A 16,237-nucleotide genomic window follows, 5' to 3' on the forward strand; every position below is an offset into this window, starting at 1 on the left:
CAGGGGCCCAAGTCCTCTTCTCCGAGGCCGCTGCAGCTTCTACTAACTTCCCTCCCCCAGGAGCCCTAAGCGGCGGTGTGCACTGCCGCTGTAGTACTGCTCCCCAGGAGCCCTATCTATACTCCACACTACCGCAGTAGTGACCGCTCCACTTGAGCCTTAACTTCTTTCCTTGGCGCAACAGACACGCTCGCTCCCATAAGAACCCACAACGAAGGCCCTATTCCAAGCAGGGCCAGCATCTCGCTAACTCAGGCCAGCATCTCGCCAACTCAAGCCAGCCTCTTTGGGGGATACGTTGCTCCAGCTGCTGTCCTGCATCTATTGCATTTTTGGGGTATGATCCGGGTTCGGGCACACACCAAGCCAGGGGCCCTCTCTCCGGTCAAGGGGCAGGTGCTCCGAGTTCGAGGAGGATTACCGAGCTCGGAGCCCTCGCCCCGGGAAAGCACGCCAAACACGCATACTTATCCATCACAGTTCATTAGCTGCAAGGCAAACTCATGAAATGATGTTTTATTAACAAGGTTAGGGAGGAGCACGTGCAGATAATTAACTCGGCTGGCTTTCGATAAACAATCATAGCAATCATCCTAACAGCCTATAAGTAGTCAAGCCACCTCACCTCCATTCTCTCAGACGTTTCGCAACATCCTTTCTCCACCCGACTCCACACCACAAGCTCGTTTTTTTACCTCAGCACCGGGGGGGGGGTATGAGCCGGGCACACACCAAGCCCGGGGGCCCTCTCCCTGTTCAAGTGATTTAGTCAAAACCAACAAGCCACGCCCACGGATCTGACTTGAAACACCAAGGATTTAGTGAGACCCCCGGAAAATAAGGTCACATTTTGGGGCTGCTTTTGAAGCAACCTTTGAATCGAGACAGCCTTACCAGCCTTCAGTCGCGCTGCTGTGACACAATTGGTCTTAAAATTCAGCCTTCAAAACACGCAGCCCCCGAATTGGGACACAGCCCAAGTATTTAGTGAGAGCCCTCAGGGCCCTCCATGTTCCGCCTCCGCTCCACTATGGAAGCATATTGGTAGCAATTTTCAATTTGAAATGCAATACGCAAAATGGCAATGCAGTATGTAAAATGACAATGCAATTGTTTTTAAATATACATTTTAAATAATTCAATTTGTGCAACATTAGGTGCAAAACGAAAATCCAATACATACTGTATGTCAGTTCCTACACTAGTTTTAATATGTCATTTAAATAGATATTTTTAACGCTTTTTAAGTTGCAAAATTGAAATAAAAATGCATTCCCCATATTAATTACATATGTTTAAGATAGTCAAGCAAAACAGTAGCAAAATGAAAATTCAATTGTAATTTCCCCTAAATGCATTAACATTAACAGGTTGAACATTTGGGATTGCACTTTCATTTTCACACAGGGTGTTGGTTGTTGCGAAATTCGCGTTTTCATCATGAACACATTCAGTATTTTGATTGTTGTCGGTTTTGTCATAATATCTTCACACAATTGTTCAGAGATGGTCGTTCAGTTATCAAGTTACACGGCATCTGTACAGCACAAACGCGATCCATCCACGTGAAAAAACTGTACCGTGCTACTTTCGTGCTGGAGGCAGTGTAAGGGGAGAGATTATGCACAAATATACATACATTTCCAAAGTGGAGATCTGTCCTCAACCTTGGTTTCTTATTCATCCGGATGCTGCAGTTTGGGCTGTGACAGATCCACTGTAACTCGATTCCTAAATTACGGAAACGTTGCGCCACGAAAACAGTTTCTGAATGATTATGTGAAGATATATTGACTAAGACGACAACAAATACTGAATGTGCTTATGATGAAAACGCGTATGTGCACAGTGCACGAGATTTAATGCTATCAGATCACAAATGTGCAAAACTATTAATCTAAAAGCTTTTGTTCAAATAAATGACACTTGACGCTGTGCATTAGAGAAGATGCATATTTATTAGAAGTGACTTCCAGCTGTACAATCTTCAGGTCTGGACAACACTTTAGCTCATGATTTACAGTTAAACACAGAGATGAGCATCTCATAAGAGTGTTAAATAGACAGATGTATTGCAGAACACTTAGAAAGCCAGTGAAATACTGATCGCACACGTAGATGAAACATTAATAACCCGAAGCACACGTTTTAACTGTGTGTAATAAATTAAACCAAAAGAAACTAAAGTGTCATGCTACTGCTCTCCAAAATCATACAAAACACTAGAAAAAAAACATAATACCAACCAACATGTTTGGCATTGCTTAAAAAGCGCTACACATCCAGTTCTGGCTGTAAACACATTCTCTTTAAACTTCAATGTACCGCACTAGGAAAGTTGGAGTTCATGGAAACTAGACAACGCTTTTATTCCTCCATCAGATGGCCGTGCTGTGTGTCTGTGCTGACTCTTTTTGTAGCAGAGACACATTAAGAGTTTTATCAAGGAGAAAGTTACAGCGCCTACAAGCCCAGCGTAAAATAACAGTCATGTGAAAGCACAGGGTGCTTACAAACCCCCGACCCTCTGAAGGCATCGGACAAAGCGTTGTGTTGGATGAAAAGCTTCTCTGTGAGTACAGAAGAGAAGATAAGCTGTTCTTAAGTTTGTGTTGTGTAGTAACAGTTTCACAATCTGAATTTAGTTTCCTACACTATTAGGAATAATAGGAATTCCTACATATTTTTTATCAGACAGATGTGCCTTTGTCATTTCTAGAGAGAAAAGACATCCAGACCTTCATTTCCAGAGCTTCAGAGTCTGGTATCTTTATGCAGACGTGAGGTGTCTGCCTTCAGCTGCGACGTGTCGAGCATCTCCGGGCCGTCCTATTCGCTGGGACACGTGCTGCGGTCTTTACAGCAGAAGTAGTGAACCACCACACCGTTGGGATACCTGGCAAAGGCACTGGAGATGTCGAGCACACACACGTTTAAAAACTCACACACGTACACTTCAAACTGTCAGGAGCAATAAAACATGTAAGAGGCGGAGCTTCACATAAACAATCCTCACCTGTTACCGATCTTCTTCTTACACACTCGACAGATCTTCTCATCTGTGATGACACACTTCACCTGCTGGTGAAAGATTCGCTCCTCCTGAACCTGCACAAAGAGTTTCATCATTTATATTAGATAAAACTGTGTGTCTTCATTTAGTTAGAAACAAACGTTTGTTTTATTAGAGAATTATTAGGTCAGATATAAACATCACTAGCTGGGTTTTGGTGGTCAAAAACTAAAAGTAGAGAAAATCTTTGTCAGTCTATAGAAAACACTTCTGGCGACTATACAGACAGGTCTGGATTCAGTTTCGATGAATGATATTTCTGTGCAACTTTACATCAATTTACAAATATGTTACACTTTATGGTTGTATATATAAAAATCAGTAGAACATACTCGCAGAAACTCGGCCTGCAGGAGACTCTTCAGGATCTGATCAAAGCGCTTCCGTCGAGCTTTCTCCTCTAACACGTTCTCCAGAAACACCTGGATCTCTCTGATCTGTGTGTTGGCTGGCAGGAGGTTTATGGCCTGTGGAAAGTCAGACATGAGAGAACGCCATTAAATCATTTGTGTATGAGATCTCTGTCCAGGATCTGCACTTGAATGTCAAAATGTGTTTCACTGCCAACGTCAAAAAAGATGACAGTACAACAGAGAGTAAATAACAAAGATAAAAACAAAACTACTGCACAGTCCTAATATACACTGCCCGTCCAAAAAGAAGCAAATAGGTAAGAGCCTCCCATTGGATTGGAGGTCTAGGTTCTAGGTTCAGCGTTACGTGCCCAAAGAATGAGGTCAGCTGACTACCTGAACATACTGAATGACCAGGTTATTCCATCAATGGGTTCTTTCTTCCCTGATGGCACAGGCATATTCCAAGATAACAATGCCAAAATTCATCAGGCTCAAATTGTGAAAGTATGAGACATCATTTTCACACATGGATTGGTCACCACAGAGTCCAGACCTTAACCCCCTTTGAGAATCTTTGGGATGTGCTGGAGAAGACTTTGCGCACCGGTCCGACTCTCACATCATCAATACAAGATCTTGGCGAAAAATGAATGCAACTCTGGACATTGCAGAAGCTTATCGAAACGATGCCACAGCGAATGCGTGCCGTAATCAAATCTAAAGGCGGTCCAACGAAATATTAGTGTGTGACTTTTTTTGGACGGGCAGTATATATAACAAAACAGAGGTGTGTGAGTGTGTGTTAGTATCTGTGGATGGACGCTCACTTTGGTGGTGTTGAGTTTGCCGTGGTGAAGCTGAAGAACTGTCAGGGCCGCCTGGAGATTGGCTTGTGGCTCACACAGCTCCATCTTGATGGGACCCAAGAAGTGCACGTCTGGAGGAGACAGATACATGCGCAGCAGAGACAGATACACCTGCAGACAGAAAACACCTGTCGTGAGATACGGCTACATTCACTGAGGTTTGCCCTCGTGAAGATGAAAAGAGCAGAACTCACATCTTTATGGCTGATAGTGTCAGGGTCATAATGACTGTGGCAGTACCTGAAGAAGATCACAACATTAGTGACGGCTGAGCAGTAAGACACATATACATCAGATTATAATGACAGTTAATAGACCTTTATTCCAAATACATCCCATTCTGTCTGTAACAGTTTTTTCTGCATAACTTATGTTTGCTCGCCTATATGTTTTCTGTTCATTTGACACTAACAACACTATCAAGCTCAAGTCCCTTTGAATGCCAGTTCCAGGAACAAGACTCAGAAGCTTCATCTTATTGGTCAGTAATGTTTTTTTGCTGAAGAAAATGATATGCTTTATCTTCAAGCCTAAATAATCTTAAAAGCAACAGATGCTTCATAGATTAGGCCAGATTTGTAATGCGGTCTCATGTGTAAGTGGCTTTAGATAACATTGTCTGCTATGCGAATGAATGTTAATGTAAAAAGATGCTGGGAAACAAATATGTCATGTCACAGAACAAAAGAACTCTTTAAAGCAAGTCTGCTTTTCATTAGACGGCTTTTAACTTCAAGCGATGGACTACAGATTGATACTCACTCTTCAGCCATGTGTGTGTCTTTCAGAACGTGAACGTAGATGAAGAGAGCCTGCTCGTGTTTGCCCATCCGACCCAAGAGCAGAGCTCTCTCCTCCAGCAGACCTGAGACAAACGCAGACACGCAGTTTATTTCAGCTCTCTTTCAGTACCAAACACCATCTGTCTTTGACCGCTGCGCTCACCGTCAAACGGGAAATCGCTGACGAGTCTCTCTGGCTCGTAGCTGCTGGAAATTTCCAGAAACGACAGAAGCTTGTTGCGAAACTCCCCGAGCTCCCCGTCCTCCTTACCTGCAGACACGGCTGGAACTCCTGGACACGCAAACGAGAAAATCAAGCAGAATTAAGAGTTTAAGACACATGACAAACAGCAGCGGTTTGATCCTGTGGTTTAAGATAAAACAGAAGGGCAGAACTAGATGAGTGACACACATCAAATAAAAAGACTTGAGATCCAAACCGCTGCTAGAACAACAGGACAAACTTCTCCAAAACAGCTACTGTAAGAAATGAATATCGCTAAAAGACTTATAGTCCAGAAGTGGAATATATTTATACTAAATAATCTGAGAATTATTTTGATGATTAATAAGAGTTTTTCAACATACTTGATTCAGATTTACCCAGGAAATCATTTCAGGTGTTTATTGTGACATTACTGGAAAGTATTCAAGGTCATACGCAGGGCTCCAGACTAACTTTTTTTAGCCCCTTACTGAAATTTTTAGGAGCGCAAACAGCAAATTTAGGGGCACACCTTAAATGAGCCTGCAATGCAATTCTTGACATTTTCCCCAAAATAGCTGTATTACTGACAAATACTTTGATAATAAATAGACTTAACTCACAGAAATTACAATGTGCAGTTTCATTTTCATTTCAGAGGGATATGACATTACTCAATACCAGGATCATACGGAATCTGCAGACTTTTTTGTTAAAGGGGCGATGAATTAAGACCTCAATTTTAACCCGAGCTTTTGTTGTATAAGAGGGAATCGTATTCAAGCAAACATCCTGTAAGTGTCAGAAAACGCCCTTGTTACTGAAATTACAACTGTTATTGAAACCAGGCTCAGCGAACGCCAGGTCCTGGAATGCACCTATGCACTAGAAAAATATCAACGACTACTTCTCTAGCCCCGCCCACTGGTTCGCGCATCACAGTACTGAAGTAACACAAGTTGCGCGGAACCAGATAGAGCGAGCAAGCAATAAACATGTCGTTAAAGATCGCTAAATATTGTGGAGTCAGTGCCTGGTTGTGGAAGAACACAGTCGCCGCATAACCTTCCTTCGGATTCCCACATTAGTAATGCGTGGTTGAAGTTTGTTTTTAAAGACGTTCCAGCTCACGTGGGTAAAACATTGCCGCGGATTCCTTTGTGAACAAGGCAGAGGTCGACGATGGATTTGCGGGGACTAAAATTAAAAAGCAGTGCTGTGCCGTCAATATTGGATCTGACAGGAATGGCGCAGCAATCTTATGTGAGTAAAACATATTTGTACTATGCGTCACTATTGCTTTGTTAGAGATCGCTTGATATGCCCAATGTGTAACCTAATGTTACGTGCCTAACCAAATTCACAGAAGGCTCTAACTAAGTTTACTACGCAAACTGCTATCCAATCATAGCAGTGGGCGTTTACTTGCTAGTCTTCATGGTGGAACACCAATTAAAACCGATCGTTTGTCTAGCCGGCCTCAAAACGCGGGTAGAAAATAGGCTATTACTTATTGATTTTGATGTTTTTGAATGTAAAAACCACGCGAACGTCATAAGTAGACCTCATACAACAGTATAAAACAATAAACAAACCTAGTTCATCACACCTTTAATTAAGTGCAAAAATTTTGGGAAAATCTGCAGAATTCTGTGAAACGCGTCTACATTTGTACAGAAATGTCAATATGTGTAAATGTGTTAAAATAGTTTAAAAATACTACCCGTCTATGCATTTAACTGCAGGTGACAGTGGTTTGGTTCCGCTCATCATTTAAAAAGAGGCAGTGCCTTCAGAGAGGCTTTAAGTGCTAAGTAAAGAGACCGTTTAAACTGAATTCAACAGACCAAATTAGTACTGAATTCATTTGACCCAAAAGAAAACGAGCATGTCATTTATATGAAAAAGTATATATTTTATTGTTTATAGTGTTAAAGCAAAACGAAAGGGCTCGTCTTAATACGTTCTGCTCATGATGGTTTTATTGTGTATTAAGGACACTTTTCATCATGTTCACAACACAATGTAAAGATAACTTCACATAAAACTTAACAAGAGCATTCGCCTGTCGTTCATTCTTGTTGTGGACGGATTGGAAATGATTCAGCGCTGTCTCAAATAATCAACAGATAAATGGCCTATTCTGAACTCCTCCGCGGTTAGTTTTGTTTTAAACGTCTCAAATATCAAATCGCTCAGGCTCAAAAAATCTGTCACAGCAAACAGCAAATCGAAGTAATGCGCTCACGTTGTGTCTGTAAACTTGTCAATGATGAGCTGAGCTGTGACCGACGCGACGACAGCGAGAAACATCAGTCACCCAGCCGAGCAGCTCCGGACTCTCCCCCTCTCACACACAGGCCTACACTGGTGGGCTCTAAATCTACTCGTCTTTTCACATGAGATATAACTACTAGAAAAAAATCCAAATTGTCAGGTCGCACATGCGCGAGTACTTGTAAAAATAAAAAACGCTCGTGCTCACTCTAAAACTGGTCGCAGTCATACAGTACGAGTATGTAGTAATGGAGCATACAGTCGAGCGCATCACCTTCAGGCAGTGAGTTCAGATACTCTTTCATGAGACCCTGCACCTTCTCCAGATAGAGCTGAATCAGAACGTTGTGAAACTCTGCCCGTTTCTCCTCCCATACGTATATGATGTGCTCCAGGTACGGGATGGCCAGTTCCTTAAAACCCTCCTTCAGAAAGTTCAGCACCTTATCTCTGGGTAAAGTCTCCACCTCCGTCAGGTCCTCCGTGAAGATCTGAAAACAGCAAAATCTCAGAAACTCGAGGGCGACACCTACGTGACATAAAAATAAAGTCAGCACATGCGTGTCTCACCTTCAGGCCGTCCTCTGGACATATCTTCAAAACCCATGGAGAAAACTCGAAAATGATGCCCAGGTTCTCAACACCTATATAGAGAAAGACGGATGTCACTGAGGACTTAAATCATATGTGTGAGAGATTTCAGCTATATCTACATAACACTGACCGAGGAATGTTTCTGTTAATATGTGTGTGTATTTGTGATAATCTCACCGAGTCTCTGAAGATACTGGACTGTCCTCTCATGACCCTTCAGAGGCGAGTTGGCTTTAGTGGACTGATCCAGCAGAACCTGCAGAGCTGGACAATAACACTTCTGTCAGTCTACAGAATAGTATTTAGACCACTACTGTAAAGTGATGGAACAGGACCGACTTTTATTTATTATAGAAAGCAGGAACTCATTAGTGTTCAATCAGCAGAAGAGCTCAGTAAACATCGGAGCACATGCATCCTGAAGGGCGAATCACATACACACACATGACAAACATCATAAAGAGCTCTGCGGGCTCACAGGGATGTTCGACAGAGGCGCTCACCTTTCTGATGAAGGCCTTTCTTCTCATAGAGGATGATGAGCTCGCTGTATTTGTGGGCTTTCTTCAGCACATACTCGCTCTCCTCTATGTGACAGTGATTGTTCTCCAGTCGCAGGAGAGGCGACACTAAGGCCACGTTGGTCTGTATAAAACAACAAAAGCCAAACTCTGGGAAGTTGTGGCTTATATTTTTAGCTATAATAGTGAAACATTTGAGAAGGTCTTACATGGAGGTAACACTTGAGCAGTGTGGTGTCGATGATCTGAAGGAGTTTCTTGCGGCTCTTGATGGTCGGTGTTCCCTCCATGAGAGGAGATGTGGTGGAGGGATCAGAGTCGTTCAGCTGCTTCACCAGATGACTGCGTTTCTACACCAAACACAGAGTTAACAACCAGAACACTGTGACTTCTCATTCTGCTGTGACAGCGTGAGCACCTGTGTCAGGTAGTCTATGAGAGCCAAATGAGCTTTCTCCAGTTCAGCTCCAGACAGTGTGGGCAGAGGATTGGGGTAATGCAACTGTTTACGATAGTCAGTGGGAAGCAGGTCTGGATACAGTCCAATAACATGAGTAGGATCTGTAAGAGACAACAAGAGCGTTAAACTCATAACACAATGCATTTGTCTGACTAGTCTGATCCAGTGGCGCCATCTGCTGAACTATATTTGTAACTGTAACCCCTTGACAGGGAGCTGCCTTTCATCAGTTTGGATAAAAGTCTCTTCTTATTTATGTTTGGAACAGCATGAGATTGGGTAAATGGTCACTTTAAACATAATTTAACAGGTCTGTCCATCCTGACACAATACATTTACACTGGTCAATTATTTACTGTCATCTCAACTCTGCAGATCTCACCTGTGCCTAACTTTGCAAACACCTGCATTGAGTCATCAAAGCGTTTCTGACAGAACAGATTGAAGGCAAACAGGTTCTGAATGTGATGGATCTGTTGTCTCTTGTCTGCATCCGAGTCGTCCTTCATTTTCTGTGAGTATAATGCAGAATTATTGAATTAGACAAATGGAAGGAAGAGGCACGAAAAGGTTCACATGCGTAAACAGCAAATGCATGATGTGAATTCCTCACCGCCAGCTGAAGCGCCAGCTCAAACTGTTTGTCCTGCAACAGCTGTCGGATCTGGCTGGCTATAGACACTGGCACCAGACGCCAAACAAAATGATTGCTTGCCACATACACAACATTTGACCTGTGTCAGAAAGAAAAGAACGAGTTAGCATGTCCTTTATAAATATTCAATGTTTCAACCACACAGAAAAGCCTCAATCAATGAATCAACAAATAAATGAACCAATCGATCTATAAAGGTGCTTTTGTAAATCTCCTGCCCATCACACAGATAGCCCAGATTAAGTATTACAGAAAATCTTTGGTTAAACATAACAATTAAGCACCAGGGATAAAAATAAATAATATCAAACAAAATATCATCTATAAATTATACAATTTGAAAAAAAAAAATATATATATATTTTTAATAATTCATTAAAAATGGCTGTCATCTAGGATTTCCTTATAGAGAGGTTTATAAGCATTTTTTGATGTGGCATCTGATAGAGCGTTTGGACCCGGAAGCGGTTCGGTGCGTAACAACAGACATAACAAGGAGATGGCCTGAGTTTGGGTTGAGCTTGAGTGTCGAGGTCACTCTTTTTGCAATTCTGTTTGGTGACATAGAAACTACACACTTCCCTTTAAGAACTGAGCGAGATAGAAGCTTGAAAATAGTGGTTTCTATTCAATAATACGAATTCAAAACTCATTTTCACAATTATCCTTGCGTCTCAGAAGTGAAATATTTTTGGACAGGCTGAAAGAAGCCCAACCTGAAATTCTGCTCAAACACTCAAAACATGCAGAATATGCGCGCCTAGATATGAGTTAACATGGGAAACTCACTTCAGCATCAGAGCTCTTAACAGAGCAGTACAACTACAGAATGTAAAAACTGTTCTTTAGTCAGTGTTCTGATATGTGTGAAGCTGTTACCCGGCTGAAGTGATGAATCGTGGTCTCTGCAGTTCCACGCTCTGCACCAGCAGTCTGGGCTCCAGCGTGCGGATCTCCACGTACCGCGGCAGGACCGCGATGATGTACGGTGGCTGGTGCTCTGAGAAACAGAGATCAGAAACCTGTGAGACTGATGTCAAGTATACACGCACAGCATCTACATCCCCGTTACACATACAGAACTATTTGTCAAAAAGCTGCAAAAACAAATTATCAAAATGGGGACCCAGCTAAAGTGAAAACCAGCTAAGAGTGACATCATACCCATTGCAACAGGAATGTCTGTCCAGTTGAGGGCACATTTCTGAGTGCAGACCCCTTCTTCATTCAGGACCACCGTGAGGTCATCCTGACCCACTGCCACCTTCCCATCAGCCAGTGGGGCGACCAATGGTTCCAGCTGTTTCCCTGTGGGAAAGAGCTCCTTTACAGTGCCACGGCCATCCATCTGACACAAAGAAAATGCAGATACAAAATACTCAATAAATGTGAAACATTCATGATCAATATATTGAAAAATAACAGTTATTTTTATTTACTAAACATGCTTTCCTGTAGCTCAGTGGTTAGCAGGGGCGATTCTAGGATTTTTTTAATGGGGTGGCACGGGAGGACAAAGAACCAGTCAGGGGGGGCATGGGAAAAGTCATATGCCTCAACACAAGTGGGATGACATAAAAATGGCACTGCACAAGTGCCTGGACAACCCATCTCTCTTTTTATAAATAAAAAACATTAAACAGACAATAATTGTTCTCAACTTCTTTTCAATTGTCATTTTAAATGGTTAATGTATGATTATGAAGTGGTATCGTATGAACTTTTTGTAAAATTTGCTCATGTTCTGACTTTCACCTGTTGCTGCAGATAGATGGCTGCTGGTGTAGTTCTCACTAGCCCTCTCTGGCTGGCTCTGACCTGTGCTGCACTGTACTACATATGCCTGTCTTTGACATGGTTTCTTCTTGAAGAAACCTTAAATGTCCTTCTGCTGTGCCTGACTTTGTGCCCGTTTTAATTTTTCTACAACATTATGTCTAAAAATAAACAAACTTCTAACTTAATCACCAATACTTCTCAAATAGTATATTTAATAGCCATATTTTCTTCTGATTAAAGACAAAATAATTTAAACGTGAAGCTGTTCTTGGACATTGGAAACGAAAAAAATATATAAGACCCTACCACGCAATAACGTTTGTTTATTCAATTTTACTATTCTACATCTTAAAATTCCAAGTGTCAGAACGCTAACATTCATAAAACCCTAACGTACATTTCAGCCTTTACCACGTTACTGCAGTGATTGTACCTTTAATCTTTGAAACAACAGGAAGAAACGTAACATAACGATTTCTATTTTAAGCGGTGCTGATGCATTGCGGCTGAATAACACAACCAAGCTTTCACCATACATTAACGTATTTCATACTTAATTTAATACTTACAGGAACATGGACGTGGTCTGCAGCCTGCGAAATCGCGCTTCTGTTTGAGCTGTGTGTATTCCGCGTCACCACTGTATATAGCGTATCCAATGATGTTGAGCATTGGTTGTGAAATTGAAAGCACTCTAATCCAATTGCGTTGAGCATTGTAAAATTTACAGCACTTTAATCCAATGGCGTTGAGCAATTCTAAATTGACAGCATTCTAATCCAATGGTGTCGTAAATATACGGGAAATAATTGGTAGTGAGCCAGACAGTGAGTAGGTGTGTTCTACTTCAAACGGCGCTGCAGATTATGAAATCAGTACAGCGTGTGAGATTTAAATGCACCCGAATTGCTCCTGCATATGTTATACTCTGATCAGTCTGTGCTGTTGGGGGGGCACAAGGGGGAAAAGCATATTTTGTGGAGGGCCGGTGCCACCCTGTGCCACCCTTTTAGACACGCCCCTGGTGGTTAGAGCATAGTGCTAGCAACCGCAAGGTCATGGGTTCAATCCCAGGGATTGAACCCATGTTTAGAAACAAATGTGTAGTATAATGCATAAATGTAAATGTAATGAATTTACTGCCTGTACATTTACTTACCCGAATGAGATAGTAGTCTCGTTTGAAACCCACACATATTGAGTTTTCACACCAAGCCATGGATTTAGGAATATCTGGAGCGGCAACATCTCCCTGCAGTAGTGAGCAAATATCATTTAGGTTTCAATAATCCAGTTTTGCTGGAATATGATGAGATTACGTAAAGATTATAAAATGTGAAGAATGTCAACTTTTTCCCCATCAAATTTAAGTGAATTTAAAAAAAAGTATGACATGTCAATGCTATTAACAGTTTAAGATTCATTCAATGGATGGTACTAAAACCATCCTCATTATTACTGTACATGAATTCATGAACTACGCTAAATATTTGTCACAAGGTTTTTTTATCTGAATGTGTTGCCATCGTGTTGAGTATTAGGCTAAACAAAAACACAACTTTGGTAAGATTACGGAAAGCAGAAGCACACATGATAAACTTACTGCTAAACCCTGTTACTTGTTCTCCATATCTAGACCCAAACCAACCTGTAATTCATGAAAATCTCTGTCCTTCCAGTAATACAGCTGGATTTTCCTCTTGACTGCCACACACATTCTCAGTTTGGCCTCACCTGAGCTGGACTGCTGTAGAGAAAAAGTGATGAAGGGAGAGAGAGAGAGAGAGAGAGAGAGGTGGAGGCAGAAATAAGGAATGTTACTAAGCCCTTATGAATAATAATATAAACAGGCCAGAAGCTTTGTGTGCTGTGTACCTGCAAGTCACAGGCAAAAAGTGTGGCCCCTTTGGCTTTGGACACCACTGTGATCTGCTGGAACGTGAGCAGGTCGTGAACGTGGATGTTATTTTCTGTAATGGAAGAAGCAGAAGAGTCTGATGACACCGAATGTTCTGTAAGTAACACCACACTTTAAAAAGTAACAATCTTTAACATACATATTCCTCACATCCAATTTTAAAATATACATCAGAGTGACCATTCAAGATTAAAATACTCACCCAAGAGACTAACCAAAATCTTGTACTGGGACACCACAAACAGCTGAGAGTGAAAACAGATCATCAGAAAGGCACGAATGATATTTCGGCAAATTCATTTTAGTTTGATTTTACATTGTGGGTGGCATAAAATTACTATCCAGCTATAATCAACACACCTGCTGAATCTTCTTTGAGAAGTTCTTATTGGATTTCTCCAAGGTAACTTCAAATCTATTTGTACCTGTAACAGAAGTTGACAATGAAACCACATAAATCACACGCAGAAGACAAACATTAAAAAAGCAGAACGACTACACACCTGCATCTTTCGTGATCCTGTAAAGCAGGAGGTGACCCGGTTTGGTCCCAACAAGGAGCCAATCATCTGCAAACACAGAATGACCATCACACTGACAGGCACTATAACGCAATTTAGGACATTGCTTTAATCTAAACAAGTAAAAGACCTTGACTGATCCCACACCTCTGAATATAAAGGTAAACGTCAACTTTGATATTTTGTAGAGATGTCAAACACGCATAACACAACACTGTCTGTGAATAAATTCAGTTTAACTGCATATTCTTTAAACAGTCCAAAAAAACTTGTTGTAGGCAGCTCACTGCATTATGCCACACAGTCATGATGAAGTAGGGCAGAAAGCAGTTAGTGTGAATGTAAAAGGAGCTGAACTCACCCCAGGCCGCCAGACATTCGATCTGAAGAGGTAATTTCTCCAGAATAGGAACCGGCTCATAGGCGTCATGCATACTGAAGACTTTATTTAGTGTAGAACACACCCAAACTATAGTGACATTAACATTAAATCACTGAGAAAACAATAAACAGTCAGAAGTTAGCAATTCCAGTCAAGAGCAGTCCTATCTATCCAGTTCCGCTTTTATAGAGCATTTTGGTCTGACTGAGGTAAACTGTCCCGGAATCACCCCGTCACATCGTTCTGTGCTCTAAACGTCTAATAATGAGAAAGAAAAAATCCCTCAAATCTGTTGTTTTCCGCTTGTCATAGGAGCGATGCTAGTTAGCTTCCATGTTTCGCTCTGCAAACCCGCCCAAAACATGGAGTTCAAGCATATCTCAACCCATTGTTGTGATGTGGTGTACACCGGATTGAAGCGTTGATCTGTTGGTGAATTCCAAGCGATTTCTGACAGATTCAGCGCGTGACAGTGAAACGCGCGAGCTTCCTGGAGCTGCTGTGTCAAGCACGTGACGATCACGTGACTCACGAGAGTACCATTAAAAACAACACTGTACGAGAAGCCCGTGCAATCACTTACAGTAATGTAACAAATTATTGTTGCACTGAATTAGAGTAAGAAATAGAAAAGAAAAAGAACATTTGAATCCGAAAAAAAGAAGTACATGAAACTGTCCATTTAAAACATTTGTAGAAACAATTCATATGCTGAATCACTTTCTGAATGTATCTGACACACGTGTGACTGTGACCATGTGACAGATAATGGATTTACTTCCTCTTTATAACATATAGCAGTGGTTCTCAAACATTTTTGTTGTAAGGCCCCCTTTGTGTAGAATGCATTGCTTTGCGGCCCCCCAAATAAAGAATTAGAATTGTAATTAAACCAAAAACATATTCAGTTATACAATGCTGGAACATCAATTCCTTTGGTTGGTGGTCTTATTTTTTAAGTTTGATTGCATAAAATCTATGATAAATTTCTATATTTCATAAAATGCCACAAAATCTCTGGCCCCCCGGATCCATCTTCGGGACCCCCAGGGGGCCACGGTCCCCAGTTTGAGAACCACTGACATATAGGGCCTAACGTTACAGTCAAGACAGAAAGTGAGACGTTATATCCCAGGGCAACTAAAGCGCTTTTGCTAACGGAGAGAAACAGCTCACAGACGGCAGAAAGCGCACCCTTTTGGCTTTCTTTATTTTACAAAAGCACGATGTTTTGTGGTTATCGTAGATCTACGCAAATAATCACATAAAACGTTCACATAAATGAGCTAACTTGACCGATAGATCAGGATCGCTGCTTCACTACACAGAGAGGGAGATGATAAGAACAGAAAGAAGACAAGAAAAAAACATGCAAACATTCGATATTAGCATTTTAAAATATCGATTTTATTCCATTATAATTATTAAATACGTGCGAATTGTCATGTGACTGAGCACGTGACAAGTGCATTTTCCGGGTCCGCGGGATTACAAACTCAAACGTACACCGTGAATTTATGTTTGTCAGGATGCATGAGTTTTATCACCAAGGAGCCATGCAGATTAATTTGACAGTCCTTATGAGAAACAATTACCATCCGATTAGGGCTTAAGTAAGACATGTGCACAGAAATGTCTTTTTAATCTTTAATCTTTTTAAGATCTTTGTCATTTTCTTAGTCTAAAATTCTAGTGGTTTCCATAAATACTATTGAGAACAACCAGCTGTTTACCATGAAACCGCATTGTCCCAAACAGAATATAAAGTGGATTCAATCGTTGGTTCTAATTTATTTAGCCATCATGTATCGCTTCACTGACATACATACATACGTACAGCAGAAAGAC

At 41.3% G+C, this 16,237-nt stretch overlaps 1 protein-coding gene across 2 annotated transcripts; it reads right to left on the bottom strand.

The window, feature by feature from the left end:
* Positions 1-1,945: 1,945 nt before the first annotated feature.
* On the bottom strand, positions 1,946-14,913 carry vps39 (VPS39 subunit of HOPS complex). 2 transcript variants are annotated; one of them, XM_057344436.1, is made up of 24 exons: positions 14,369-14,913; positions 13,990-14,055; positions 13,847-13,911; positions 13,689-13,731; positions 13,444-13,538; positions 13,217-13,312; positions 12,728-12,820; positions 10,954-11,137; positions 10,669-10,789; positions 9,748-9,868; positions 9,517-9,646; positions 9,093-9,235; positions 8,884-9,024; positions 8,657-8,798; positions 8,331-8,417; positions 8,130-8,203; positions 7,834-8,050; positions 5,241-5,369; positions 5,058-5,160; positions 4,490-4,535; positions 4,257-4,406; positions 3,406-3,540; positions 3,017-3,108; positions 1,946-2,908 (listed from the first exon to the last, which is right to left on the bottom strand). In XM_057344436.1, exons 1-24 carry the CDS (start codon positions 14,439-14,441, stop codon positions 2,830-2,832), a joined length of 2,625 nt encoding a protein of 874 aa, XP_057200419.1. In that variant the 5' UTR covers positions 14,442-14,913; the 3' UTR covers positions 1,946-2,829. The 2 variants fall into 2 exon arrangements, with proteins under 2 accessions (XP_057200419.1, XP_057200418.1); XM_057344435.1 differs by having other exon boundaries at positions 13,217-13,315.
* Positions 14,914-16,237: the final 1,324 nt, after the last annotated feature.

This window comes from Triplophysa rosa, linkage group LG10, assembly GCF_024868665.1.
Source record: "Triplophysa rosa linkage group LG10, Trosa_1v2, whole genome shotgun sequence".
Lineage (NCBI taxonomy): Eukaryota > Metazoa > Chordata > Actinopteri > Cypriniformes > Nemacheilidae > Triplophysa > Triplophysa rosa.

Excerpts from the sequence above, each read along its gene's own strand:
- vps39 (XM_057344435.1), bottom strand. The coding sequence starts at position 14,441 with ATGCATGACGCCTATGAGCCGGTTCCTATTCTGGAGAAATTACCTCTT. Across the intron at positions 9,647-9,747 it reads AGCTGGCGCTTCAGCTGGCG|AAAATGAAGGACGACTCGGA; the intron begins GTGAGGAATTCA and ends TTATACTCACAG. Across the intron at positions 8,799-8,883 it reads TGCTCAAGTGTTACCTCCAT|ACCAACGTGGCCTTAGTGTC; the intron begins GTAAGACCTTCT and ends TGTTTTATACAG.